General features: G+C 39.7%; 1 protein-coding gene and 1 long non-coding RNA gene across 2 annotated transcripts in view; one reads left to right on the forward strand and one right to left on the reverse strand.

Annotated features, from left to right (window-relative positions):
* The window catches only part of LOC143806872 (uncharacterized), a 40,942-nt gene extending 19,828 nt beyond the window's left edge, over window positions 1-21,114 (forward strand). The window contains exon 3 of the long non-coding RNA XR_013221582.1: window positions 21,024-21,114. This is a non-coding gene — a long non-coding RNA (uncharacterized LOC143806872). The remainder of the gene's footprint in view (window positions 1-21,023) is intronic.
* The window catches only part of LOC143806870 (uncharacterized), a 347,780-nt gene that overhangs the window by 181,535 nt on the left and 138,530 nt on the right, over window positions 1-27,715 (reverse strand). The window contains exons 17-23 of the mRNA XM_077287851.1: window positions 23,542-23,794; window positions 21,011-21,063; window positions 19,219-19,319; window positions 11,313-11,464; window positions 9,621-9,759; window positions 7,122-7,232; window positions 5,084-5,263 (exon numbers count right to left, since the gene is read on the reverse strand). Of these exons, the coding sequence (XP_077143966.1) occupies window positions 5,084-5,263; window positions 7,122-7,232; window positions 9,621-9,759; window positions 11,313-11,464; window positions 19,219-19,319; window positions 21,011-21,063; window positions 23,542-23,794 (989 nt within the window). The remainder of the gene's footprint in view (window positions 1-5,083; window positions 5,264-7,121; window positions 7,233-9,620; window positions 9,760-11,312; window positions 11,465-19,218; window positions 19,320-21,010; window positions 21,064-23,541; window positions 23,795-27,715) is intronic.

The following is a 27,715-nucleotide window of genomic DNA, read 5'->3' on the forward strand; positions in this document are numbered from 1 at the left end:
CCCTGCTCTTAGCGGTGCCTCTGTTCCTAAGAATGCCGAGTTAAGGACCTTCGATGATGTCGCGGCTTGTGATTGGTCGCGTGACCGCTCATGTGACCGCTCACGCGACCAATCACAAGCCGTGACGTCATCGAAGGTCCTTCACTCCCTGCATTCTTAGGAACGGAGGCACCGCTAAGAGCAGGGGCCGCCGGAGGGGTGAATATGAATATTTTTTATTTTTATTATTTATTTTTTACATGAATATGGATCCCAGGGCCTGAAGGAGAGTCTCCTCTCCTCCAGACCATGGGAGCCATACGCACCGCACACTTCCGATTCTGATTTCCGATATCGCAAAAATATCGGAACTCGATATCGGAATTCCGATACAGCAAATATCGGCCGATACCCGATATTTGCAGTATCGGAATGCTCAACACTAGACATCACTGATTTTCTCAAACATAAACGAGTTTTACCAGAGTTTGGTCAGTGTGTGAGATTTCTCCATCAGAGCATGGTCTGAGTTTCATCAATTTTGTCTCCGGTGAGGAACAAACAAAAAACTTTATCTTTTTCTACCTAGCAGTCCATTAAAAATGGACAGTATTCAGATGGCACATTGACCCATAGACTTGCACTGCACATTTTGATCCAACACTAGAGATGAGCAAATTTCATCGGGTGTGATTGTGTTGCTCCGAGGGTCTCCCTGTAGGTCCCGGATCCAAAATGTTTACTGGGCTGCTTCCGGATTCTGCAGGGAGGTGGCTTACCAGCGTCTGTTTAGAGCAAGCACTGGTAAGCCTGCAGCCCTGCCTGACAGATCGCTGATCTGACACAGTGCTCTGCAAAGTGTCAGATAAGCGATCTGACCCTAAAACATGATGCCCCCCTGGGGCAATGTTATAAAGTAAAAAAAAAAATATTCACATATGTAAAAAAAAAATCCTAAATAAAGAAAAAAAAATATTGTTCCCATAAATACATTTCTTTATCTAAATAAAAAAAATAAAAATAAAAGTACACATATTTAGTGTCACTGCGTCCGTAACGACCCGACCTATAAAACTGTCCCACTATTTAACCCCTTCAGTGAACACCTTAAAAAAAACAAACGAGGCAAAAAACAACGCTTTATAATCATACCACCAAACAAAAAGTGGAATAACACGCAATCAAAAACACGGATATAAATAACCATGGTACCGCTGAAAACGTCATCTTGTCCCGCAAAAAACGACCCACCATACAGCGTCATCAGCTAAAAATAAAAAAAGTTATAGTCCTCAGAATAAAGCGATGCAAAAATAATTAATTTTTAATTTTTTCTACAAAATAGTTTTTATCGTATAAAAGCGCCAAAACATAAAAAAATGATATAAATGGGGTATCGCTGTAATCGTACTGACCCGAAGAATAAAACTTATCAATTTTACCAAACATGGAACGGTATAAACGCCCCCCCAAAAGAAATTCATGAATAGCTGGTTTTTGGTCATTCTGGTACCAATAAAAATGTCAACTTGTCCTGCAAAAAACAAGACCTCACATGACTCTGTGGACCAAAATATGGAAAAATTATAGCTCTCAAAATGTGGAGACGCAAAATCTATTTTTTGCAATAAAAAGCATCTTTTAGTGTGTGACAGCTGCCAGTCACAAAAATCCGCAAAAAAACCCACTATAAAAGTAAATCAAGCCCTCCTTCATCACCCCCTTAGTTAGGAAAAAATAATAAAATAAAAAAAGTATTTATTTCCATTTTCCCATTAGGGTTAGGGTTAGGGCTAGGGTTAGGGCTAGGATTAGGGATAGGGTTGGGGCTAGGGTTAGGGTTGGGGCTAGGGTTAGGGTTGGGACTAGGGTTAGGACTAAGGTTGGGGCTAGGGTTAGGGTTAGGGTTGGGGGCTAGGGTTAGGGCTAGGTTTAAGGTTGGGGCTGGGGTTATGGTTGGGGTTAGGGCTAGGGTTGGGGTTAGGGTTAGGGTTGGGTCTAAGGTTAGGGTTGGGGTGAGAGCTACAGCTAGGGTTGGGGCTAAAGTTAGGGTTAGGGTTGGGGCTAAAGTTAGGATTAGGGTTGGGGCTAAAGTTAGGGTTAGGGTTTGGATTACATTTACAGTTGGGATTAGGGTTAGGGGTGTGTCAGGGTAAGGGTGTGGTTAGGGTTATGGTTGGGATTAGTGATAGGGGTGTGTTGGATTTAGGGGTGTGGTTAGGGTTCAGATTATGGTTTAATGGTGTGCTGGGGTTAGGGATGTGGTTGAAATTAGGGTTAGGGGCATGTTTGGGTTAGGGGTGTGGCTAGGGTTATGGTTAGAGTTGGGATTAGGGTTAGGGGTGTGTTTGGGTTAGGGGTGTGTTTAGGTTAGGGTTTCAGTTAGAATTGGGGGTTCCACTGTTTAGGCACATCAAGGGCTCTCCAAACGTGACAAAGCGTCCGATCTCAATTCCAGCCAATTCTGCGTTGAAAAAGTAAAACAGTGCTCCTTCCCTTCCGAGCTCTCCCATGTGCCCAAACAGGGGTTTACACCAACTTTTGGGGTATCAGCATACTCAGGACAACTTGGACAACAATTTTTGGGGTCGAATTTCTCTTGTTACCCTTAGAAAACAAACATTTTTGGGGGTAAAAAACCCTTTTTGTGGGGAAAAATTATTTTTTATTTTTACGGCTCTGCATTATAAACTGTAGTGAAACACTTTGGGGTTCAAAGTTCTCACAACACATCTAGATAGGTTCCTTGGGGGTCTAGTTTCCAATATGGGGTCACTTGTGGGGGGATTTACTGTTTAGGTACATCAGGGGCTTTGCAAATGCAATGTGACGCCTGCAGACCAATCCATCTAAGTCTGCATTCCAAATGGCGCTCCTTCCCTTCCGAGCTCTGCCATGCGCCCAAACGGTGGTTCCCCCCACATATGGGGTATCAGCGTACTCAGGACAAATTGGACAACAACCTTTGGGGTCCAATTTCTCCTGCTACCCTTGGGAAAATACAAAACTGGGGGTAAGAAATAATTTTTGTGAAAAAAAATGATTTTTATTTTCACGGCTCTGCATTATAAACTGTAGTGAAATACTTGGGGGTTCAAAGCTCTCACATCACATCTAGATAAGTTCCTTAGGGGTCTAGTTTCCAAAATGTTGTCACTTGTGGGGGGTTTCAATGTTTAGGCACATCAGGGGCTCTCCAAACGCAACATGGCGTCCTATCTCAATTCCAGGCAATTTTGCATTGAAAAGTCAAACGGCGCTCCTTCCCTTCCGAGCTCTGCCATGCGCCCAAACAGTGGTTTACACCCACATATCGGGTATCGGCGTACTCAGGACAAATTGATCAACAACTTTTGTGGTCCATTTTCTCCTGATACCCTTGCTAAAATAAAACAAATTGGAGCTGTAAATAATTTTTTTGTGAAAAAAAGTTAAATGTCCTTTTTTTTAAATATTCCAAAAATTCCTGTGAAACACCTGAAGGGTTAATAAACTTCTTGAATGTGATTTTGAGCACCTTGAGGGGTGCAGTTTTTAGAATGGTGTCACACTTGGTTTTTTTCTATCATATAGACCCCTCAAAATGACTTCAAATGTGATGTGGTACCTAAAAAAAATGGTGTTGTAAAAATGAGAAATTGCTGGTCAACTTTTAACCCTTATAACTCCCTAACAAAAAAAAATTGGGTTCCAAAATTGTGCTGATGTAAAGTTGACATGTAGGAAATGTTACTTATTAACTATTTTGTGTGACATATCTCTGTTATTTAAGGGCATAAAAATTCAAAGTTGGAAAATTGCGAAATTTTCAAAATTTTTGCCAAATTTCAGTTTTTTTCACAAATAAACGCAGGTAATATTAAAGAAACTTTACCAACACCATGAAGTACAATATGTCACGAGAAAACATTGTCAGAATCATCAGGATCCAGTGAAGCGTTCCAGAGTTATAACCTCATAAAGGGACAGTGGTCAGAATTGTAAGGCTATGTTCACACGTTGCGGTTTTTGCTGCGGATCCGCAGCAGTTTTCCATGCGGTGTACAGTACAATGTTAACCTATTGAAAACAAAAACCGCAGTGCACATGCTACGGAAAAAAATGCACGGAAACGCTGCGGTTTATTTTCCGCTGCATGTCAATTCTTTGTGCGGAATCCGCAGCGGTTTTACACCTGCCCCATTATAGAAACCCGCAGGTGTCTAAAATCGCAGTGGAAACCGCACAAAAAAACGTGATAAAATCCGCAGTACTTTCGGCACTGCGGATTTATCAAATCCGCTGCGGAAAAATCCGCAGCGGAATCCGCAATGTGTGAACATGGCCTAAAAATTGGCTCAGTCATTAACGTGCAAACCACCCTTGGGGCTTAAGGGGTTAATAAATCTATGGTTTGTTAGACCAAATCATTTTCAAGGCATGCCAATAAAAATGTGGGGCTCCATTCATCAAATGTTTTACACCAAAATTCTGGCTTAAAAAATGTGAAAAGTTGCAACATTTTGGCACAACTCAAGGTTGCACTAAAATCTTTGCAATGTTTTTTCCCATTTCAAGCCATTTATGCCCAGCTCTGCCAAGGTGGGTGGATGTGGAATGGATTAGGGCATTGCAACCACCACTCATCAAATTAGTGATGAGCAGCGGCGTTCACTACACCACAAATCTTTGTCCAGCAGGGACTGCAGTAAAATATATGGCGAATAGAACATACTGAGGTGAATGCCACTCGTCAGATGTTCCTGATTAATTAAGAGGCAAGCTGGAGTAAGATTTGTGGCAAGTCGCACTTCTTAATGCATCAGGATCCTTGTGCTCCATCTCACCCCCTAGTCATTTCTGATGTGAAAATCGCTGGTCATAATGAATCGGAGCCATAGATTTCAAAATTAATGGAAGAATAAAGGAAGTAAATGCTCAGCGTGAAACTTGGATAAAAGTTCAATTTATTTAGACAAATGCATTAAAATCCTTGTTTCATTGTGGTACAGCAAATAATGGAGTATATGATGCGACCAAGGTGTTTCGACGGTATGGTAGAATTGTATAGTATATACATCTTTATTGTCAAGCACTAAAACAAAGCTAAAATTAAAGATCTTACTTGAAAATATGCTGGGATCTTGATAGTGAGACCAGTTTTTTTATTCCAGATCAGATGAATTCCATTGATTGCAGTAATGTATATATTAACGCTATTGTCCCAGATATCAAATGGTGACTCTAAATGTCCCCCCTCATTAATTATAACAGCTTTTCCATCTGACAAAACAAGAATGTAGCCCTAGAAACAAACCAGTTTACTGTTAGGAAAATGTTCAGGCATTGCATGATCATCTGAACACAATTGTATACTGTGCCATATTCCTCTTATTCACATTATTTTTTGTGTTATGCTGAAGTCAAAGCTTAAAACAAATGCTGCTAACTTGTAGCAGGATCCAGAGATTTACACACGAAAACAATGGAATAAGTTCCTGTAAGTTTATTGCTCGAGATCCATAAATTGATATAACCAAGTGGCCAATGAGACATGAATGGACTAAAGAATCCTAGATAAAAATCATAGGCCAGAAGAATTGCCTGATGAGCTAGTAATTGCAGTATAGATTGCTTAATCAGAAGGAGCAAGAACTTGTGTGGTGTTCAGCGTAGAACAGCACCTTTCTGTGGTGGTTAGCCTAGAAGAGCCCCCTTCTGTGGTGGTCAGACTAGAAGAGCAACCTTCTGTGGTGGTCAGCCTAGAAAAGCAACCTTCTGTGGTGGTAAGCCTAGAAGAGCATCCTTATGTGGTGGTCAGCCTAGAATAGCACCCTTCTGTGGTGGTCAGCCTAGAAGAGCACCCTTCTGTGGTGGTCAGCCTGGAAGAGCAACCTTGTGTGGTGGTCAGCCTGGAAGAGCACCCCCTAGGTTGACCACCACACAGGTTCTTGCTCCTTCTGATTAAGCAATCTATACTGCAATTACTTGCTCCTTCAGGCAATTCTTCTGACCAATTTTTGGCTTTGGCTTTTCTTAGGATCTCTGTCATCTTTCCTATGTCCTTGATTGGATTGGTTATTTTTAAAGGATGCTGTAGTGTAGTAAGTTTTATAATTTACTTAGATTTTTATTGTCATCTCGGATCATGTTTTTTTTTCATTTCAATGACTACTTAGTTATATCAATATATGGATCTATTGCAATAAACTTACAGGAACTTATTTTATTATTTACTTTTGTAAACCAACCCTGCCCTGTGCTTCTCAACAACTTTGTCCCTGACTTGTTTGGCAATCTCCTTGGTCTTCATGGTGTTTGGTTAGTGGTGCCTCTTGCTTAATGGTTTTGCAGCCCTTCGGAAAAGGTAAAGTGTATATAATGACAGACATGTGACAATTAGATTGCACACAGCGGGATGTCCTGTCACTAAGAATGTGACTTATGAAGGTAATTACTTCCATCAGAAATTATTAGAGGCTCCATCATAAAAGGGATGAATACATATCCACATGCCAATATTTAGTTATTTGATCCCACAAATTTAACTTATACCTATATTTTCTCACTTCCCCAACTTAGACTATTTTGTTCTGATGCATCACACACAAATCGGATTACAAAAATATTTAAACACAGGTTGTAATGTAACAAAATGGGCAAAAAAGCTAAGGGCGGAGAATACTTTCTCAAGCCACTATAGGCATTCCGGAAGTATTTAACAAGTCTATTGATAGTATGATTTTTATAACTCCATGACATTTCGTTCTTGGTGTTTCAATTTCAATGTTTATGAGTGCATGAATAAATGTTCATATGAACAATTAATTTGATAAAAATGTAAAAATTAAATTAGAATTTAATTTAGTTTATGTAGACTGAATGGCAAGATTGCCTTACGCAGTGAAGCAGAGCAAATTAAGAGAATACAATTTCTCATAATTAAAGTAAAGAGACTGTAAAAAAAATACTCGATTGTTGAAAAGACTTTTTACATAATGAATGGCAACGACTTAGAGGATTTTCAATATTTTCCATTACTGTTGGCATCTGTGCAAGAGTGTAACAAGCTTAATTCTTTGCTCCTAAACTCCCCCTTTACCATTGCTATTTTCTATAAATATATGCTGTACTTACTATTTTATTAGATGTTATTAACTTACATTTAAATATACTTTGATCATCTTTGAACAAGTTAAACCAATATCACTGCATTGGGTATTTACAGAAGAAATGAGAAACGATCCATTCTTGTTCTCCGATCCACAGTAATCCTGAAATCATGTGAATGAATAAATACAGTATGAGCAGTGCAAATAACAAAAATGATCATCTTAATCTCATAATTAGTGATGAGCGAGTATACTCGTTGCTCGGGTTTTCCCAAGCACGCTCGGGTGGTCTCCGAGTATTTATGACTCCTCGGAGATTTAGTTTTCCTTGCCGCAGCTGGATGATTTGCGGCTACTAGACAGCTTGATTACATGTGGGGATTCTCTAGCAACCAGGAAACCCCCACATGTACTCAGCCTGGCTAGCAGCCGTAAATCATCCTGCTGTGGAAAGGGAAAGTAAATCTCCTAGCAGTCATAAATACTCGGAGACCACCCGATCGTGCTCGGGAAAACCCACGCAACGAGTATACTTGCTCATCACTACTCATAATACTATGAATATAATTTCTTTGATATAAACTGTATTATTTTAAATCCATGAGACTCAAGCACGTCAGTATTTTAATACAGCCTACTACAGGGAGAATTTATGTTTCATGCTCACTTGTATATGTTTGCAATATTTATTTGGCTAACCTTTGTGGTTTTACAATAATTCTTCACTTAAAGGGTCACTATATGTTCAGACAATTTACCCTTCAATAAAAACAATATCAATTAAAAAACACTGCTATACAGTCTAATGCACATCTATTGTAATGCCTTTACCTATCCCCATTTTTGTCTCTTCTGGTGGGTGTCCCATGGGACTGGGAAGTAACTAAAGGAGTAAATTGCAGTCAGCTGCTGCTAACTCCACAATTTCTGTCTTTCTCTCCAGAGCTGAAGAGGAAATAGCCCCAAATAGCCCCAGGAATCCCACTAATAGTTTGGACATTATGTATCCATCTATCTATCTATGTAGGATTTGTAGGTCTCTGAGTCGGGAACAGCAGTGATGCATGCGATATGCATACTCCCTGCCAGAATCCTAGTTGTGGGCATGGCCTAGCTTCTATACATAGAGAAAGGCTGCACTCACTAGACAGTCGCACCTACTGGATGGCTGTGTCACTACACTCTGCCTAGCTCAATAACAGTGTATGGACCAAGGCCACTCCCACTAGTCGGGTTCTGTCCGGGAGTGTACATATCGCATACGTACCTGTCGCTCCCAGCCCAGAAACTAGCAAATTCTCACAGCACACAGTGAGTGCACTGGGGAGATTCATAAGTCTGCAGTCACACATAGTGACTGCAGTCTTATAATTTTAGACTGGACTGCCCCTTTAACTTTAATTTCCTGAACATACCCTCATTCTACTCTGATGACAGCTTTACATCCCATTGGCATTCTGCCAAGCAGCTTCAACGGATAGTGACTTGAAATGTCTTTGCAACAGTTTTGAAGGAGTTCCCAGATTTTTTGAGTATTTTTTGGCTGCTTCATCACTCTATCCAAATCATCTCAAACCATCTCAATTGGGTTTAGGTGAGGTAGTTGTGAAGGCCATGTCATCTGACACAGTGTTCCTTCCTGCTACTTTTTAGCCACATAGCATTTAAATAACTTGGAGGTGTTTTGGGGGTCATTGTCCTTTAGACAAATAATAATTCCACTAGGTGGAAACCAGATGGGATGACATGTCATTGCAGAATGCTGTGGTAGCCATGCTGGATAAGTGAGTTTTGAATTTGGAAAAAATCATCAACAGTGGCACCAGCAATACACCCCCACACCTCACCTTGAATGTTTTACGTTGGGCAACACACATCTAGAAACCATCTGCTCACATTTTCTGCTTCTCACAAAGACATGGCTTCAGACCACAGTACTGATTTCCAGTCATTGTGCTGCTTGGCCCAAGCATTTCTCTTCTTCATGTCTCTCAGTAATGGCTTCTTTGTCAAAATTATGTAGTTTTATCCCAGAAAATGCTGGCAATTAGATATAAGCAGGTCACTTTGCGTATCCCCATTCTATGGTCTAGCTCAGTGCTCTCCAGCCATAGACAGGAGCATTTTATTAATTTTTGGTTAATTTTGCATGAGCACAGGGCCATAAGACAGTCTTACGTGAGCACAAGTTAAAGCGGGATTCTGAGATGAAAAAATGATGACCAAATAACCTAAAGTCACCTGTTAAAAATGACCCCTTGTCTACAGCAATGGTCTGCCCTTTGCTACAGCAAATCACTGGCATCAGTGGTCTTGTGGCCAGTGTAGCCAATCATTTGTTGCAGTGATCATGTGACTAACCAATATGTAATTGCTGAAGTGCAGACAGCAAAAATGGTGTGACAGGTATTTGTTAGTTATACATAGTTTTTGGTTTTTTTTCATATTTAATCCCATTAGCTGCATTATTTGTAATTCTACATTTCTTATAATGGAACAAGTGATGGCATAAAATGTTACTCTGTAAAGGACATAGGTATTACGATGTACCTGAACCAAGGTATATTCACACTGTCCACTGAATCGAAAAAATCTTTTGTCAAATGTTATATAATTTCCTTCTCCATAAACCATACACTCTGCCTGAGCACCTAAGTCATTACAGATCCATCGATGGTTATTACAGGTACTGGGGGGAAAAATGAAAGAAATCAGGATCAATTAGTAGTTCTGACACTCCAAACTAATCAGAAATTAACTAGTAGGAGAGCACATACTTTTTCATCAACATGGCCATATGAGAGATTTAATTTTTTGAAGTAGACATTTTTAATAGCGCCATTCCTTTTACCATATGAGGAATTGATAAAAGGGGAAAACATTTTCCATGGGGAGGGAAGTGGTGCAAAACCAAAAATGTAATTCTGTCATTATATTTTTGGTTTCATTTTTACAACATGAAAAACACCTCCTTGTCCAACTTATTTTGACCTCTATGAAGATTTTAAATGACAGAATAAACGTTAAGTTTTAAAATGACCTTCCTGGGACTACGCTGGATTTTTTCCTATTTTTCATTTTTACATCATTCAGTAAAAATAACTTGACAATTAGTTTGTTACAATTAGAATGATATCAAACTTGTAAAGCTTTTATTTTTTAAAGATTAACAAAAAAAAATCTGAACTTTGCAAAAAAAAAAATTAGCTTGCGTTGTCATTTTCTGAGACAGCTGTTTTTTTGGCATAGTGAGCCGGATTTTTATTTGTACCATTCATAGAGGGAAAAAAAATAGTTAGGACTGTTCTTTCTTTCTTTCTTATTTCCTTCCTTTCCCAAAGAAGACTAATTCAAACAATTATACATTTTTTTCTTTACTGGGTTTACCTTATGGATTAACTCATTTTATAATTTTCTAGATTAGCTTTTTACAGATGCAGCATTTAAATGTGTTTATTTTTATTTCTGGTTTATTTTAATTTTATTTTTTTAAATTGGGAAAGGAGTTGTATTTTTAATTATCTTTTAAAATTTATTTCTTCACTTACTTGTTTCGTCCGTTAATTGCATTGCAATTGCTTAATTGCTTGCATTTTATACTGTGACAATTCAGTGTCTAGCAAAAATTATGACCTCTTATAAAAGCCCAACTACAGAATGTACTGTACTTCTTGAGAATACATATATGGCAGTGAATGGGGGTTTTAGTGGAACACCTGTCTTCAAAAGTAACAGATAATAACCATTTAAATGCACTGTTAGATATTGACATGAACATCTTTATGGTTAAACAGCAGCAAGTGGAGCTAGCTCTAGTCGCTGCTTTTAGAAACACATTTCACTGGTATTACACAGAGTGTGGCACAGGGGTGAAGGAGAACCTATCAGCCCAGAAATCCTCTGTAATCTATGGAATTCATTTTTATAGAGCAAATTATTGTATAGAGATTTTTGGGAAAAGATCCAGCACAACTTATATTTTATTTACTAAAATTACTGCTTGTTCCGAGCTCGGTCAAGTGGACAAATTTCACTTTAAAACCATGCATGCAGAGATGGCTGTCATTCACTGATTAGGACCGCCTCCTTGACTACCTCAATTTAATCAGATTTCATCCCTTAAGCTTACTATGTATTCCAAATATTTTATTCATTATTTTATTTTAAAAAAGTGTTTTAAATATTTTAACAGCAGTCATATTCCAAAGTTGTTCTCCTGGCGCTATAATGTTAGCTACATACCACAAACTACAGCCAATCTTTGCTTCCTCATTGTGGTTATATATCTTGTCATTATAAAAACAGGTACATTGGCCACTTGGCACGCATCCTCCTTTACCATCTGCCAATAAATCTGGAGGACAAATACAACCCGAGATGCACTCGGTGCCGACCTGTGATATAAAACAACATATATTTGTTAGGCTGTAACACAAATATAATCCTAATAAAACTATAAAGTTCTGTATATTAAGTTACTTTCAATTCTGAGATAAATACAGATTTCATTTATTAGTATAAGTTGAATTTTATAAAAGAAAAGAAATTGTATTATAGCAAAGTGTTATGGATATTACTGGCTGTCCTCCCTCACTTTTTTGTGAATCTGGTGAAAGACTCTGATTTCTTAAAAAACAAATGCAATGTAATATTTCAGCATGCTAGAAAAACGCCAGACATCCTGAAATTCTCATCATGACCACTAAGTGCCTACAAGTATCATAAGTTGATGCTTTTTTAAAACCTGGTAGTCTTGCGTTACTATTCTAGACCTACAGTGGGTACGGAAAGTATTCAGACCCCTTTAAATTTTTCACTCTTTGTTTCATTGCAGCCATTTGGTAAATTCAAAAAAGTTAATTCTTTTCTCATTAATGTACACTCTGCACCCCATCTTGACTGAAAAAAAACAGAAATGTAGAAAATTTTGCATATTTATTAAAAAAGAAAAACTGAAATATCACATGGTCATAAGTATCCAGTCTCTTTGCTCAGACATTCATATTTAAGTCACATGCTGTCCATTTCCTTGTGATCCTCCTTGAGATGGTTCTACTCCTTCATTGGAGTCCAGCTGTGTTTAATTAAACCAATAGGACTTGATTTGGAAAGGCACACACCTGTCTATATAAGACCTCACAGCTCACAGTGCATGTCAGACCAAATGAGAATCATGAGGTCAAAGGATCTGGCCAAGGAGCTCAGAGACAGAATTGTGGCAAGGCACCGATCTGGCCAAGGTTACAAAAGAATTTCTGTAGTACTAAAGGTTCCTAAGACCACAGTGGCCTCCATAATCCTTAAATGGAAGAAGTTTGGGACAACCAGAAGTCTTCCTAGACCTGGCCATCCAGCCAAACTGAGCAACCATGGGAGAAGACTAGAGCCTTGGTGAGAGAGGTAAAGAAGAACCCCAAGATTACTATGGCTAACCTCCAGAGATGCATTAGGGAGATGGGAGAAAATTCCACAAAGTCAACTATCACGGCAGCCCTCCACTAGTCAGTGCTTTATGGCAGAGTGGCCAGATGGAAGCCTCTCCTCAGTGCAAGACATATGAAAGCCCGCATAGAGATTGCTAAAAAACATATGAAGGACTCCCAAACTATAAGAAATAAGATTCTCTGGTGTGATGAGAAGAAAATAGACCTTTTTAGTGATAATTCTAAGTGGTATATGTGGAGAAAACCAGGCACTGCTCATCACCTGCCCATTGCAATCCCAACAGTGAAACATGGTGGCAGCATCATGCTATGGGGGTGTTTTTCAGCTGCAGGGATAGTTCGACTGGTTGCTATTGAAGGAAGCATGAATGCGGCCAAGTACAGAGATATCCTGGATGAAAACCTCCTCCAGAGTGCTCTGGACCTCAAACTTGGCCGAAGGTTCACATTCCGACAATGACCCTAAGTACACAGCTAATATAACAAAGGAGTGGCTTCAGAATAACTCTGTGACCATTCTTGAATGGCCCAGCCAGAGCCCTGACTTAAAACCAATTGAGCATCTCTGGAGATACATGAAAATAGCTGGTCACCAACGTTCACAATCTAGCCTGATGGAACTGGAGAGGATTGGCAAGGAAGAATGTCAGAGGATCCCCAAATCCAGGTGTGGAAAAGCTTGTTGCATCATTCCCAAGAAGACTCATGACTGTACTAGCACAAAAGGGTGCTTCTACTCAATACTGAGCAAAGGGTCTGAATACTTATTACCATGTGATATTTCACTTTTTCTTTTTAAATAAATTTGCAAAAATGTGTACATTTCTGTTTTTTTTCAGTCAAGATGGGGTGCAGAGTGTACATTAACCTCTTTCTGACATCAGACGTACTATCCCATTGAGGTGAATTGGGCCCGTATGACCATCGATGGGAAAGTACGTCATATGCGATCAGCTGCACTCACGGGGGAGTGCGGCCGATCTCGGCCGGGTGTCAGCTGATCATCACAGCTGACATCCGGCACTATGTGCCAGGAGCAGTAACGGACCACTCCTGGCAATTTAATCCACTAAGACTGTGATCAAACAAGATTGACGTGTTCTGGTGGCATAGGGAAGCATCGCGCATGGAGGGGGCTCCCTGAGACCCTCAGAACAACGCAATGTGATCGCGTTGTTCCGAGGGTCTCCTTCTGTCTCCTCCCTGCAGGCCCCCAGATACAAGATGGCCATGGGGTCTTGCCGGGTCCTGCAGGAAGGTGGCTTGTCAGCACCTGCTGAGAGCAGGCACCTGCAAGCCTCCTGCACTGCCTGTCAGATCGTTGATCTGACAGTGCTCTGCAAAGTGTCAGATCAGCGATCTGACATTATATAGTGATGTTCCACGCTAGGACAATATAAAAAAGTAAAAAAAAATATTAGCATTAGTAAAAATATTTTTTTTAAATCCTAACTAAAGAAAATAATAAATAAATATTGTCCCAATAAACAAATTTCTATATGTAAATAAAAAACAATAAATGTACACATATTTAGTATCACAGTGTCCGTAACGACCCGACCTATAAAACTGTCCCACTAGTTAACCCCTTCAGTGAACACCGTAAAAAAACAAAAAAAGAAGCAAAAAACAATGCTTTATCATCATACCACAGAACAAAAAGTAGAATAACACGTGATCAAAAAATCAGATATAAACAAGGCACTGCTAAAAACATCATCTTGTCCCGCAAAGAACGAGCCACCATACAGCGCCATCAACGAAAAAATAAAAAAGTTATAGCTCTCAGAATAAAGCGATACAAAAACAATTATTTATTATATAAAAATAGTTTGTATTGTATAAAAGCGCCAAAACATAAAAAAATGATATAAATGAGGTATCGCTGTAATTGTACTGACCCAAAGAATAAAGCTGCATTATCAAACAAGGAACGGTATAAACACTGCCCCAAAAGAAATTTATGAATGGCTGTTTTTTGTTCATTCTGCCTAGCAAAAATCGGAATAAAAAACGATCAAAAAAGTCATGTGCCCGAAAATGGTACCAATAAAAACATCAGCTCTTCCCGCAAAACACAAGACCTTACATGACTCTGTGGACCAAAATATGGAAAAATTATAGCTCTCAAAATGTGGTGACGCAAAAACTATTTTTTGCAATAAAAAGCGTCTTTTAGTGTGTGGTAGCTGCCAAACAAAAACCCGCTATAAAAACCCACTATAAATAGTAAATCAAACCGCCCCTTTGTCACTTCCTTAGTTAGGGAAAAATAAGAAAATAAAAAAATGCATTTATTTCCATTTTCCCATTAGGGTTAGGGGTAGGGTTGGGGCTAAAGTTAGGGTTAGGGTTGGGGCTAGAGTTGGTGATAAGGTTTTGATTATGTTTACGGTGTGGTTAGGGTTATGGTTAGTGTTGTGATTAGGTTAAGGGATGTGCTGGGGTTAGGGGTGTGTTGGGGTTGGGATTAGGGTTAGGGGTGTGTTGGGGTTAGGGGTGTGTTGGAGTTTGTGGTATGGTTAGGGTTGGGATTAGGGTTAGGGGTGTGTTGGGGTTAGGGGTGTGTTGGAGTTAGTGGTATGGTTAGGGTTGGGATTAGGGTTAGGGGTGTGTTGGGGTTAGGGTTGGTATTAGAATTGGGCGGTTACCACTGTTTAGGCACTTTAGGAGGTCTGCAAATGCAACATGATGTCCAATCTCAATTCCATCCAGTTCTGCATTGAATAAGTAAAACGGTGCTCCTTCCCTTCCGAGCTCTGCCGTGCGCCCAAACAGTTGTTTAACCCCACATATGGGATATCAGTGTACTCAGGACAAATTGCCCAACAACATTTGGGGTCCAATTTCTCCTGTTACCCTTGGGAAAATAAAAAAATTGGGGGCAAAAATATCATTTTTGTGGAAAAAATATGATTTTTTAGTTTTACGGCTCTACGTTATAAACTTCTGTGAAGCATTTGGGGGTTCAAAGTGCTCACCACACAGTTTCCAAAATGGGGTCACTTGTGGGGGGTTTCCACTGTTTAGGCACATCAGGGGCCCTCCAAATGTGATTTGGAGTCTGATCTCAATTCCAGCCAATTCTGCATTGAAAAAGTCAGATGGTGGTCCACCCCACCTAAACAGTGGTTCACCCCCACATATGGGGTATCAGCATACTCAGGACAAATTGCACAACAACTTTCGGGATATAATTTCTCCTGTTACCCTTGGGAAAATACAAAACTGGGGGCTAAAAAAATAATTTTTGTGGAAAAAATAGATTTTTTATTTTCACGGCTCTGCGTTATAAACTTTAGTGAAACACTTGGGGGTTCAAAGTTCTGACAACACATTTAGATAAGGTCCTTAGGGGGTCTTGCTTCCAATATGGGGTCACTTGTTGGGGGTTTCTACTGTTTAGGTACATCAGGGACTCTGCAAACCCAACGTGACGCTTTCAGACGATTCCATCAAAGTCTGCATTCCAAAGCGCCACTTCTTCCCGTCCGAGCCCCGACGTGTGCCCAAACAGTAGATTTCTCCCACATATGGGGTATCAGCGTACTCAGGACAAATTGCACAACTTTTGGGGTCCAATTTCTCCTGTTACCCTTGGGAAAATATAAAATTGGGGCTAAAAATAATTTTTGTGGAAAAAAAATGATTTTTTAATTTTCACAACTCTACATTACATACTTTGGTGAAACAATTGGGGTTTAAAAGTGCACACTGCACAATTAGATAAGTTCCTTATGTGGTCTAGTTTCCAAAATGGGGTCACTTGTGGGGGGTTTCCACTGTTTAGGCACATCAGAGGCTCTCCAAACGCGACATGGAGTCTGATCTCAATTCCAGCCAATTCTGCGTTGAAAAAGTCAAATGGTGCACCTGCCCTTCTGAGCTCTGCCATGCGCCCAAACAGTAGTTTACCCGCACATATGGGATATCAGCGTACTCAGGACTAATTGCACAACAACTTTTGGGGTCCAATTTCTCCTATTACCCTTGGGAAAATAAAAATTTGGGGCGAAAAGATCATTTTTGTGAAAAAAATATGATTTTTTATTTTTACGGCTCTATATTATAAACTTCTGTGAAGCACTTGGGGGTACAAAGTGCTCACCACACATCTGGATAAGTTCCTTAGGTTGTCTAGTTTCCAAAATGGGGTCACTTGTGGGGGGTTTCCACTGATTATGCACATCAGGGGCTCTCCAAACACGACATGGAATCTGATCTCAATTCCAGCGAACTCTGTGTTGAAAAAGTCAAATGGTGCTCCTTCCCTTCTAAGCTCTGCCATGCACCCAAACAGTGGTTTACCCCCACATATGGGGTATCAGCGTACTCAGGACAAATTGTACAATTTCTCCTGTTACCTGTGGTAAAATAAATCAAATTGGATCTGAAATAATTTTTTTGTGAAAAAAAGTTTAATGTTATTTTTATTTTAAACATTCCAAAAATTCCTGTGAAGCTCCTGAAGGGTTAATATACTTCTTAAATGTGGTTTTGAGCACCTTAAGGGGTGCAATTTTTATAATCGTGTCATTTTTGGGTATTTTCTATCATATAGACCCCTCAAAGTGACTTCAAATGTTATGTGGTCCCTAAAAAAATGGTGTTGTAAAAATGAGAAACCACTGGTCAACTCTTAACCCTTATAACTCCCTAACAAAAAAAATGTTGGTTCCCAAATTGTGCTGATGTAAAGTAGACATGTGGGAAATGTTACTTATTAAGTATTTTGTGTAACATATCTCTATGATTTAAGGGCATAAAAATTCAAAGTTGGAATAATGCGAAATTTTCAAAATTTTCACCAAATTTCCATTGTTTTTCACAAATAAATGCAAGTCATATCAAAGAAATTTTATGACTATCATGAAGTACCATAAGTCACGAGAAAACAGTGTCAGAATCACAGAGTTATAACCTCATAAAGGGACAGTGGTCAGAATTGTAGAAATTGTCCTGGTCATTAACGTGCAAACCACCCTTGAGGGTAAAGGGGTTAATGAGAACAAAATGAACTTGTTTGAATTTACCAAATGGCTGCAATGAAACAAAGAGTGAAAAATGTAAAGGGGTCCGAATACTTTCCATACCCACTGTATGTTGGGCAAAGAATAAGTGCGGATAGATCTGTAGATCTCATCTCTATAACTGAATAAATTAATTTATAATGTCAGTGAACAATTAAGAGCGAATATCTCCCCAGATAAATACTGAGGGACAGATTCGGCAAAGCTTTTATGTCAATATAGTGCCATTATAGTGAGTAATTGATGTTGCAGATTTTCTGTCACTATTCGGCTGACAGATTTCTACTGTGCAGCTCGGCAACTCAGCACATCTGGCCACGGCTGGCGTCGGGAACAGCCGATTGGTGGTGGAAGAAAGGGGGTATTTTGGCACATCCATCCCACCTAATTGGTGGGTTTGCAATGTGTCTCACCTCCACCGATCAGAATGATGACCTATCCTAAGGCCATGACCACTGAAATGTAGATTCTCTCATCCAAGAGAATCTGGTCGATTACGCTAATGACACTCCGATCTATCTCTGACCAGAGTTTGATCAGAGCAGTTTGATTCAAGTGTCGGGATAGTGTGATCTGATTCTCTCTCATTGGAGCATATTATGATGAGCAGATGGAGAAAAAATTCTCCATCTTTTCCATTGTATGAGTCCACCAGAATCGGTTTACATTCAGATGTCATCCGAGTACAGTCCAATTATTTCCAAGCACTCGTAGACTTGAATAGGTGAGTGTTTTCTGATTTCAGTGTGAAGTTACAGCATGCCACTGAAAAAAAGGTAATCAGCACTGTTCCACTGAATAACATTGGTCCAAGTGCTATCCGATAAAACATTGGATAGCACTTGTCCAATTTATACGGTTGTGTGAACCTGTGGTTTTGGATAGGCCATCAATACGAAAGCCCTCGATGACCTCTTTAACAGCTATATTTATTGGTCAAATAATTCTTCCTAATGATAACTCAAATAGTTATGCTCTACAATAAAACCACCTTAGGCCACATGCATACATTGAGTAATTGATGAGGTTTGCTAGCTCATTATCTGTAAGCCAAAACCTGGAGTTTCTAACTCCATATTATTGTTGCCTACCGCATGCAACCTTCTCTAAGGCTAGGCTCAGAGGAACCTATAAAAAAGTTAATTTTTCATCTATTCTGTCATCCAAAAGGCATCCATTTTTATTTTATCAGCATATCAGCAGTTCTTAAAATTAACAACACCAAATACAGCTTCCTTATGTTAAAAGATCACAACATATCCATAAAAAATACTATAAGGTTGATCAGGATTGGATTGGATTGGATTTTTTTTCCGCACCTACACACTTGAATAGATGAGTCTCCTCAAACATATGGAAGATGATAGTGCATGCTGCGATTTTTTTTTTCACGCAGATAATCGGGCAGAGTAAAAAAAAATGTTCATCTGATCAGCCAGATTGAATGACTTTGATCCCAGTATTGTCAATTTTTACCATGGCGCTCAGACCAAAAATACAATCGTGTGAATGTAGCCTAACAGGAACAGCACTGGCCAGTACAGCCCATATGACTGTAGATTCTGAATCTTCTATTTCTAGGTCATTGGAAGTACAGTATATGTATTTGCTTGGTATAAAACAGCTTTCCAATTTTAACTGGCATTTTAGGTGATGCCAATATTATATACTTACACAGTCCATATTTAAATTCTGACAGCTCTGCAAGCACTCAATTCCTTTAGAAGTAGCTGGATGCTCAGAACAATTAAAGTAAAACATGGGTGCGAGACACTCTAAAATATAAGAAGAATATGTTAGAATATGAGCATTTATAAAGCATTAGAATTATTGCTATATTACATACACACAATGCATAGCTTCACTTCCTGCTCAGTCAGAGTGCTTGACAAAGACATTACTTAATCATTAAAGGGGATCCGTCACCATTTTTGAGCTATGTAACCTATTAATATAGGCATACAGGTTAGAGATTACTGAAAAAAGTCATTCCTTTGGCCCCCGGTATTCTCCGGCGTGCAGAATCCTTGCACTACACAAGTGCCAAAGATCCGCCAGCACCTGCACAGTAGCAACATGAAGTCTAAGCCCATAGGGGCGGGACACTGAAGAGGGGTGTCAGTGGGAACTTGCAGGCACGAGATTTCAGGATGAAAAACCTATGTTACATGGACACATTGAAGCTTTGGGAGGCGATACATATTATAATGAGAGTGCAGAGGTAGAATTATTTCCGGGCAGCGTCCTCCCCATAGACTGGAAGAACTAATTTAGATAATCAGATAAAAGTGGATTTCTCAACAATAAGGCATCTGATATGAAGCATACGGTATGACTCTATAACCTTTATGCCCATATTCATAGGTTACATAGCTCAAAAGTGGTGACAGATTCCCTTTAAGAAGGTAGTGAAGGGGTGTGGCACTGCCCAAAGCCACAAAAAAATACTTCAAACCTATGTTCTTATCAGCCCAATGTGAGATTCTGGCCAGTCCAATAGTTCTACACATCTCCAAAAAGTTTCAATTATTATCCACTGACTTCTAAACTTGTATGAACCATTTTGGTAGGAAATAAGTGGTTGTTTTTCATGTCAAGTAAAACACATCATCCACACTGTCTGTAATGAAGATATACTACTTTGTTCTTCTTACGGAAGGCGGGAGACCCATCATGTCTATTACTCCTCTTGTTAACCAAACCACAACCATTACTCTTATTTTTGCATTTTATTAGTCTATGCTCAAAGTTCCAAACTTCTTCATCGGGACAAACCATACAGTACACTGTGGTCAGTCCTGATGAAGACGTTTTTTGAACTTCGACATGCCTTTACTAATAAACCACATTCCTGGATATTGTTCTCCTCTTCTACTCTACTATACCGGCAGCGCAGGTTAGCCCTGCAGCAGCCTTGAGCTTTTCAATGGTTGTGGATACACAACCTTACCAGGTGAGTATTATTGCCTTTGGTCTTCTCAGTATGTCTCGGATAAGACCCTGTTTGAGCTTTATTATTATTCCAGTTTTTTTCCAAATGTATTTTTGTTCCAAGCCAATGATTACTTTTGTGTTAAAACAACTTTCAAAGCACTGCTCATAATATACAAATTAGGTATGAATTGTTCAGGTGGGTATTGCTTCACCTAGACTAGTCTGCTTCAGATGCTCTAATCATAGGCACCTTGGGAAGACAGACATCATTCACATTGGCCGCCTGATCTCAAGAATGACATAACTTTGCCTTTCTGAGCATGCTCAGTGCACTGATGAAGCCCAAAAGAGTCCTCCTGATTTGCCCTTGCTCGGGAATGCATAGTAATGCCGTATAGATGGTCATCTTGTTGTTTTTACCAATAGCTTTGCCGTAAAAAGTCCAACAAGCACATACACTTATGATGATCAGAGAACAACATACTTTTGTCTTTAATATACCATTTGTGTTCTGCTTGCTTACTGTTCTTACCTTTCTCTTGCAGATGGCTGTAGTCACAGCGTAGTTTTCCATCTTGACAGGTACTGTAAAATGAAAGCTAGTGTCAATATTATATTACATACATGAAATATGCAGAAATTTTAGACTAGGGATTGACCAAAACACACAGAGCATTAAAGAATCAGCATGTGGTTTTATTGCATTCTTTTGTGCTCTTCTCATGATGCTGTGAAACCACACCGATAGCTTTAGCTAACAATACACCAGCTGCTGGTACTGTGCTGGTTGGATAACACAACATTGATAGATACCAAAAGGAGAAATGTGGGTGTGATGTGCTGTCCTGCTGGTGAAGAATCCACAGGATTCAGATGAATAGAAACAGATTGTGGTTTATTCCCAACATGTTTCAAGGTGAAAAGGACCTCTTGTTCAGGGAGACCACAATAAAGATACAGACAGAGACAGTTTCCCTGCTTAAAACTGACGCCAAGCAAAATAAAATGCCAAAATGGGTATGTGAGCAGCGATTATTTTTGTCAGTTTACTAAAAGTGAAAAAAAACAGGAACCATTGATAATGTATACACAAAAAGAGGTTAAGTCAAATAATAATAAATAAAAAAATGAAGAAAAAAAGGGGAAAAGCGCTTTATGTTTCACTTTTAGAAAAAAAGAAGAAAGAGAAAGTAAAAATGCACACAATTCTCTGCCGGTTTAAAGAGGGGACTCCCCGTCACACATTGTAAAGCTGAACTTTTGCTTGCATTTTTGTCTTTTTCTTCTTTCTTTTTTCTAAAATTGAAACATAAACCTCTTCCCCTTTTCTCCCACATTTCCTTCATTTTTTATTCATTATTATTTGACCTAACCTTTTTTGTCTATACATCATCAATGGATTCAGTTTTTTTTTTTTTTACAGCTGAGTTCCAGTGTATCCTATGTTATGTATATACAGCAGAGTTTCAATGTATCCAATGCTATGTATACAGCGGAGTCTCAGTGTATCCTATGTGATGTATACAACAAAGACTCATTGAATCCTATGTGATATAAACAGCAACGTCTCAGTGTATCCTATATGATGTATACAGCAGACTTTCATTGTATCCTATGGGATGCATACAACAGTGACTCATTGTATCCTATGCGATGTTTACATCAGAGTCTCAGCGTATCTTATATGATGTATACAGCAGAGTCTCAGCGTATCCTATATGATGTATACAGTAGAGTTTCAGTGTATCATATGTGATGTATACAGCAGAGTCTCAGCGCATCATATGTGATGTATACAGCAGAGTCTCAGTGTATCTTATATGATGTGTACAACAGAGTTTCAGTGTATCCTATGTGGTGTATACAGCAGAGTCTCAGCGTATCCTATATGATGTATACAGCAGAGTTTCAGTGTATCATATGTGATGTATACAGCAGAGTCTCAGCGTATCCTATATGATGTATACAGCAGAGTTTCAGTGTATCATATGTGATGCATACAGCAGAGTCTCAGTGCATCATATGTGATGTACACAGCAGAGTCTCAGTGTATCTTATATGATGTGCACAACAGAGTTTCAGTGTATCCTATGTGGTGTATACAGCAGAGTCTCAGTGTATCCTATATGATGTATACAGCAGTTTCAGTGTATCCTATATGATGTATACAGCAGAGTTTCAGTGTATCATATGTGATGTATACAACAGACAGTCTCAGTTTATCCTACGTGATGTATACAGAAAAGGTTCAGTGTATCCTATGTGATGTATACAGCAATCTTTGCATAACCTTTGGGATGTGTTTGTCACATATTATATCACTGTTCTCTTTTACAAAGTATAAATAATAGGTCAGATTTATGTCTATTAATGTAAACTTCTCAAGCAAAGAAAAAAGGGTAACTGCACCAGTGTAACATCTAAATAAGACGTGGAGATGATCAATCCGGTATTTTTAAAGTTTAGCAGTTCATCAACTGGTCTGCGGGGCTCAGCATTGAATAACAACATGCATTTGCAAAATATTTAAAGAAACAGCAGTAATCCAATTTTTCTGTCCCCGCATGCGTCCATAACCTGCACGTCTGACCTGTTGTCCATGTCCCGCATCGTGGAATAAAGGACTTATGAATTTCTTTTCAGCTTGATGAGTGCTGCATTTTTCTTTAAACATTATATCTATTAATATCTAATAGAAAAGCAACCAATCTCAGTTCAGCTTTTATTTTAACAGAATGAAATACAAAAATATAATCTGGCTTCTCATTCTTTTGATTTTGCTGGTCTATACATTTAGGAATTTATCATATTTATATAGTTTTTTTTTATTTGCTATTTTTGCTTTAAAAAAACACTTTTAAAATAATATTTTTTGTCCTATTTTGATACTCACAAGTTTTTAATGTTCCTGTAAACTTCTTCAACTGCAGTCATTGTAGTGTACAGTATTGAGTTTACTGTATATCAGAATAACTAACAGCAATTTTTGACCATTGCAAACATTAGAAAATTCTTAGGAATTATGCATACTTTACAGGATAAATCACATTCAATAATACGTACCACTTTATGCCATTTTTGTTTACTGTGTGTCCTGGGGGGTAATAAGTGCCCTTATGGAAACAATGACAATCCCTTTGTTGGACACATCCACCAGAGTGTGACAAGAACAATCCCTCTTGACAGGTGCAGCCATCAACAGGAATAAATTGATGTGTACATGATTTATCTGATACACTCAGAGATTTGCACGTACGTGGGCAGCTATGGACATTAACCTGAAAAATCATTGAAGGTTGGCAATGTGTGTATTTTTCTACAAAAAAAAAAAGGTTAAACAATTAACATTGGTAAAAAATTGTTGGCATTAAAAGTTGTGTTCAACTGGTATAAATATATCTAAAAATGAAAATAGACATACCTTTTATACCAACCTATAAAGAACCTCTAAACTATATTAATCTCCTAAACATACAAATATACACAGTATAGATCTGTCTACGGAATAGTGGGCGGATGTGCAGTACCCAGCCGCTACCACTATACAGTCGCCGGAGCAGTGCAGTTTAACCATAGGGGGAGGCAGTGGCTAATTTAGAATGCAGGTAAATTAAAAATTAATTTATTTTACTAATGACATGATAAAATTAAAGGAAATTTAAAATTAAGAAAGGTGCAAAAAGGAAAAAATAGAGGGACGAAGGACTCAATCAATAATAATTGGCAATCATGTTAGAAACTTCATGAATTAAGCAGTAAAAGGCTCAATACAGGATACCACACATGAAAAATCTGAATTCTGCTGTATAAATAAATTACATAAAAAAATATATAAAATGTCAGTGCTGCATAAAATTTTAAAGTGCCTAATGCCAATAGCAAAGTACAATAAAAAGCATATAAACAAATATTGCTATACAGTTAGAACTTAAATAAGTTCAACGTAATAAACAGACTGAGGCAGTTCATTAATGTAATTCATCTATCTATATATATATATATAAAGCTGAGTGTATGCATGTGTGTGTCTGTATGTATTGAGCCCCGCCCATTCCACATAGCCACGCCCACTCCATAGCGACAGCGGAGTTATCGAAAGATGGACAAATATCATGAGAAGACAAATAAAAACTCTACATGTCAGAGAAATATGATGGCGCTTTCGACAGTGAATGGGCTTAACAATAATGGTGACATTTAGGCTATGTGCACACGTCAGGATTTCTTGCAGAAAATTCCTGAGAAAAACCTGACATTTTCTGCAAGAAATCTGCAGGCGTTTTTGCTGCGGTTTTGATGCGTTTTTGTTGCATTTTTGGTGCGTTTTTTTCCGGACATGTCCCAATTCATTTTATAGTGGGAAATCCGCAAAAAAACCGCAAAATTAATGAACATGCTGCATTTTTTACCGCGATGCATTTTTTCGTGGAAAAAAACGCATCATGTGCACAAAAAATGCGGAATTCATTCTAAATGATGAGATCCATATTGTATGCTGTTTTTTTGAGGTTTTATAGCGTTTTTATCTCGAAAAAACACGAAAAAACGTGAAAAATCAGCAACGTGTGCACACAGCCTTATATATTCATGATGCTGAAAGCTGACTAACATTATCTATGTAGTCTGAGGAGAATGGCTCCTTAGCCACAGGGAAGCTACACGCCCGAGCAGTCACTCATATCATGCCCTCCACCCTCCTCTCATGTAAGAGAGCACTCCTCCTCATCAACAACCTCTATTTCACGCCTAGAATTGATCACGCAATGATTTCTGGGATTTGTAGTGTAACTGTCCCCGTCTAGCATTTGTTTCTCCATGATCTGGACAACAGTTCCCAGAGACCATTTGCGGCACATGGATTTCTAGGAACTGTAGTTCACGTCTGCTGTTATCTAATATGCAGAAGTGATTATTAAACTACAACTCCCAGCAATCATTGCGACAACTGCGGGCTTTCCTCAGATTCTGTACTATTTCTAGGCGGGAAATGCTCCTGAGGTGAATGATGGCCCAGGTAGTTATTATTATTATTATTATTATTTATTTTTATAGCGCCATTTATTCCATGGTGCTTTACAGGTAGTTCTCTCCTTGTGGTGAATGGTGCTGATATTAATGGTTTCTGAGGTAAATGTCACCTTTATTGGTCTTTATTCATGTAATCTGCCTTGAAATGTGAAAACACAACTGATATCATATGTTATACGTGTGCTGTGAAGTAAGTCATAGCTCCCAACTGTCCCTCATTGTGCGGGACTGTCCCGGTTTTGTTGCTTTGCCCCGCTGTCCAGCACGGGATGCTCTGATCCCGCCCGCCCGCTTTCCCTGCTTGAAGACGATACTCACCTCAACTTGCTCCAGCGATGCCTGGTCTCGGCGTACACAGCTCGTCTTGAATGAGCGGTCACGTGGTACCGCTCATTATGGTCATGAATATGCGCATATTCATGACCTTAATGAGCGGTATCACGTGACCGCTCACGCAGGAAGAAGGTGCTGCGCTGGGAGTCGGGACAGAGCAAGGGTGTTAGGGCTAGCGGAATGCACCGGGTAAATATAAAATGTTTTATTGAAGTAGATGCGTTCGTAGCCCGGGGTCCACCGTTCAGGAGAACCTGCTCCTAATAAATGGCGGCATTATATGGTGGTATGAACTAGCTCTGTTAGTTTCACAGAGTAGCTGAGAAAGCAAAGCTCTGTGTCCTGTTTGACTTCACAGAGGCACAGGCTAACTACCCAAATGAGAGCAGTCAGTGGTCTAAGGGCTTATTTCAGCCAGGTCCCTGAATACATGCACACACAATCTCCTAGCCGGAGGTGCCAGCATTCTAGGGGCTTATTTTAGCCGGGTCCCTGAACACACACTCACATGACCACACTGGCGCAAAGCACATAACTTTAGAAAGACACTAGCGCATGGCCATGCGGCCATGCGAGCCTTAAATAGTTGTAGCACATACAGGACCTTCCTAGGAAGACCAATGAGAGGCTGCTACAGAGCCTGCGCACCTACAGGACCTTCCTAGAAGGACCAATAGATTAGACTGCAGTATCTGAACATGTGACCCTCGATCTCCACTGAGAGATCTTACCCTGGGCATGCTCAGAACAGGAAAAGCAGGACTTAGTCCCAGAAGCGTCTGCTCGCCACTGCCCAACACTGGCTTCAATGGCAGAAGCAGGAGAAGCAGCAGTAACTCTTTGTACAGAGTCAGCCTGAGCGAGACGCTGGGACCGACGTCTCCACTGAGCAGGCTCCACTGCGGCAGGAGAAGAATGGGAGACCGCAGCGGAGATGGCATGAGATACCCCCTGTGCAGAGGTGGAAACTCGACCCCTAACAGAGGGGGATGTCGGCGTGGCCACGCGATGTGAGGCAGGTGAGTATGAGGGACAGGTGAGTATGAGGGACGGGGGATGGGGGGATGAAGGAGGACATAAGCCGGCGCGCCATGCAAAATGGGAGCAGGAGCGGGAGCGGGGGGGTGGAGAGATAAGCCACGCATTCAGGGGGGAATATGAGCCATGCATACAGGGGGGAGAATATAAGCCATGCATACAGGGGGAGAATATGAGCCTTGCATTCAGGGAGGGGAATATGAGCCTTGCATTCAGGGGGAATATGAGCCATGCATACAGGAGGGGGGGATATGAGCCATGTATATGGGATGAGAGGGAGATGAGCCATGCATACAGGGGGGGGGGAATATGAGCCATGCATACAGGAGTGAGGGGGATCATGTGGGATCATTATGCAGTATGGAGCACTGTGTGTGGCCATTTTACAGTATGGAGCATCATGTGTGGCCATTATACAGTATGGAGCACTGTGTGGCCATTATGCAGTATGGAGCACTGTGTGTGGCCATTATACAGTATGGAGCACTGTGTGTGGCCATTATACAGTATGGAGCACTGTGTGTGGCCATTATACAGTATGGAGCACTGTGTGTGGCCATTATACAGTATGGAGCACTGTGTGTGGCCATTTTACAGTATGGAGCATCATGTGTGGCCATTATACAGTATGGAGCACTGTGTGGCCATTATGCAGTATGCAGCACTGTGTGTGGCCATTATACAGTATTGAGCATCATGTGTGGTTATTATACAGTATGGAGCACTGTGTGGCCATTATGCAGTATGGAGCACTGTGTGTGGCCATTATACAGTATGGAGCATCATGTGGGGTCATTATACCATATGGAGCACTGTGTGGCCATATTTTTTTTTGTTT

This window comes from Ranitomeya variabilis, chromosome 2, assembly GCF_051348905.1.
Source record: "Ranitomeya variabilis isolate aRanVar5 chromosome 2, aRanVar5.hap1, whole genome shotgun sequence".
Lineage (NCBI taxonomy): Eukaryota > Metazoa > Chordata > Amphibia > Anura > Dendrobatidae > Ranitomeya > Ranitomeya variabilis.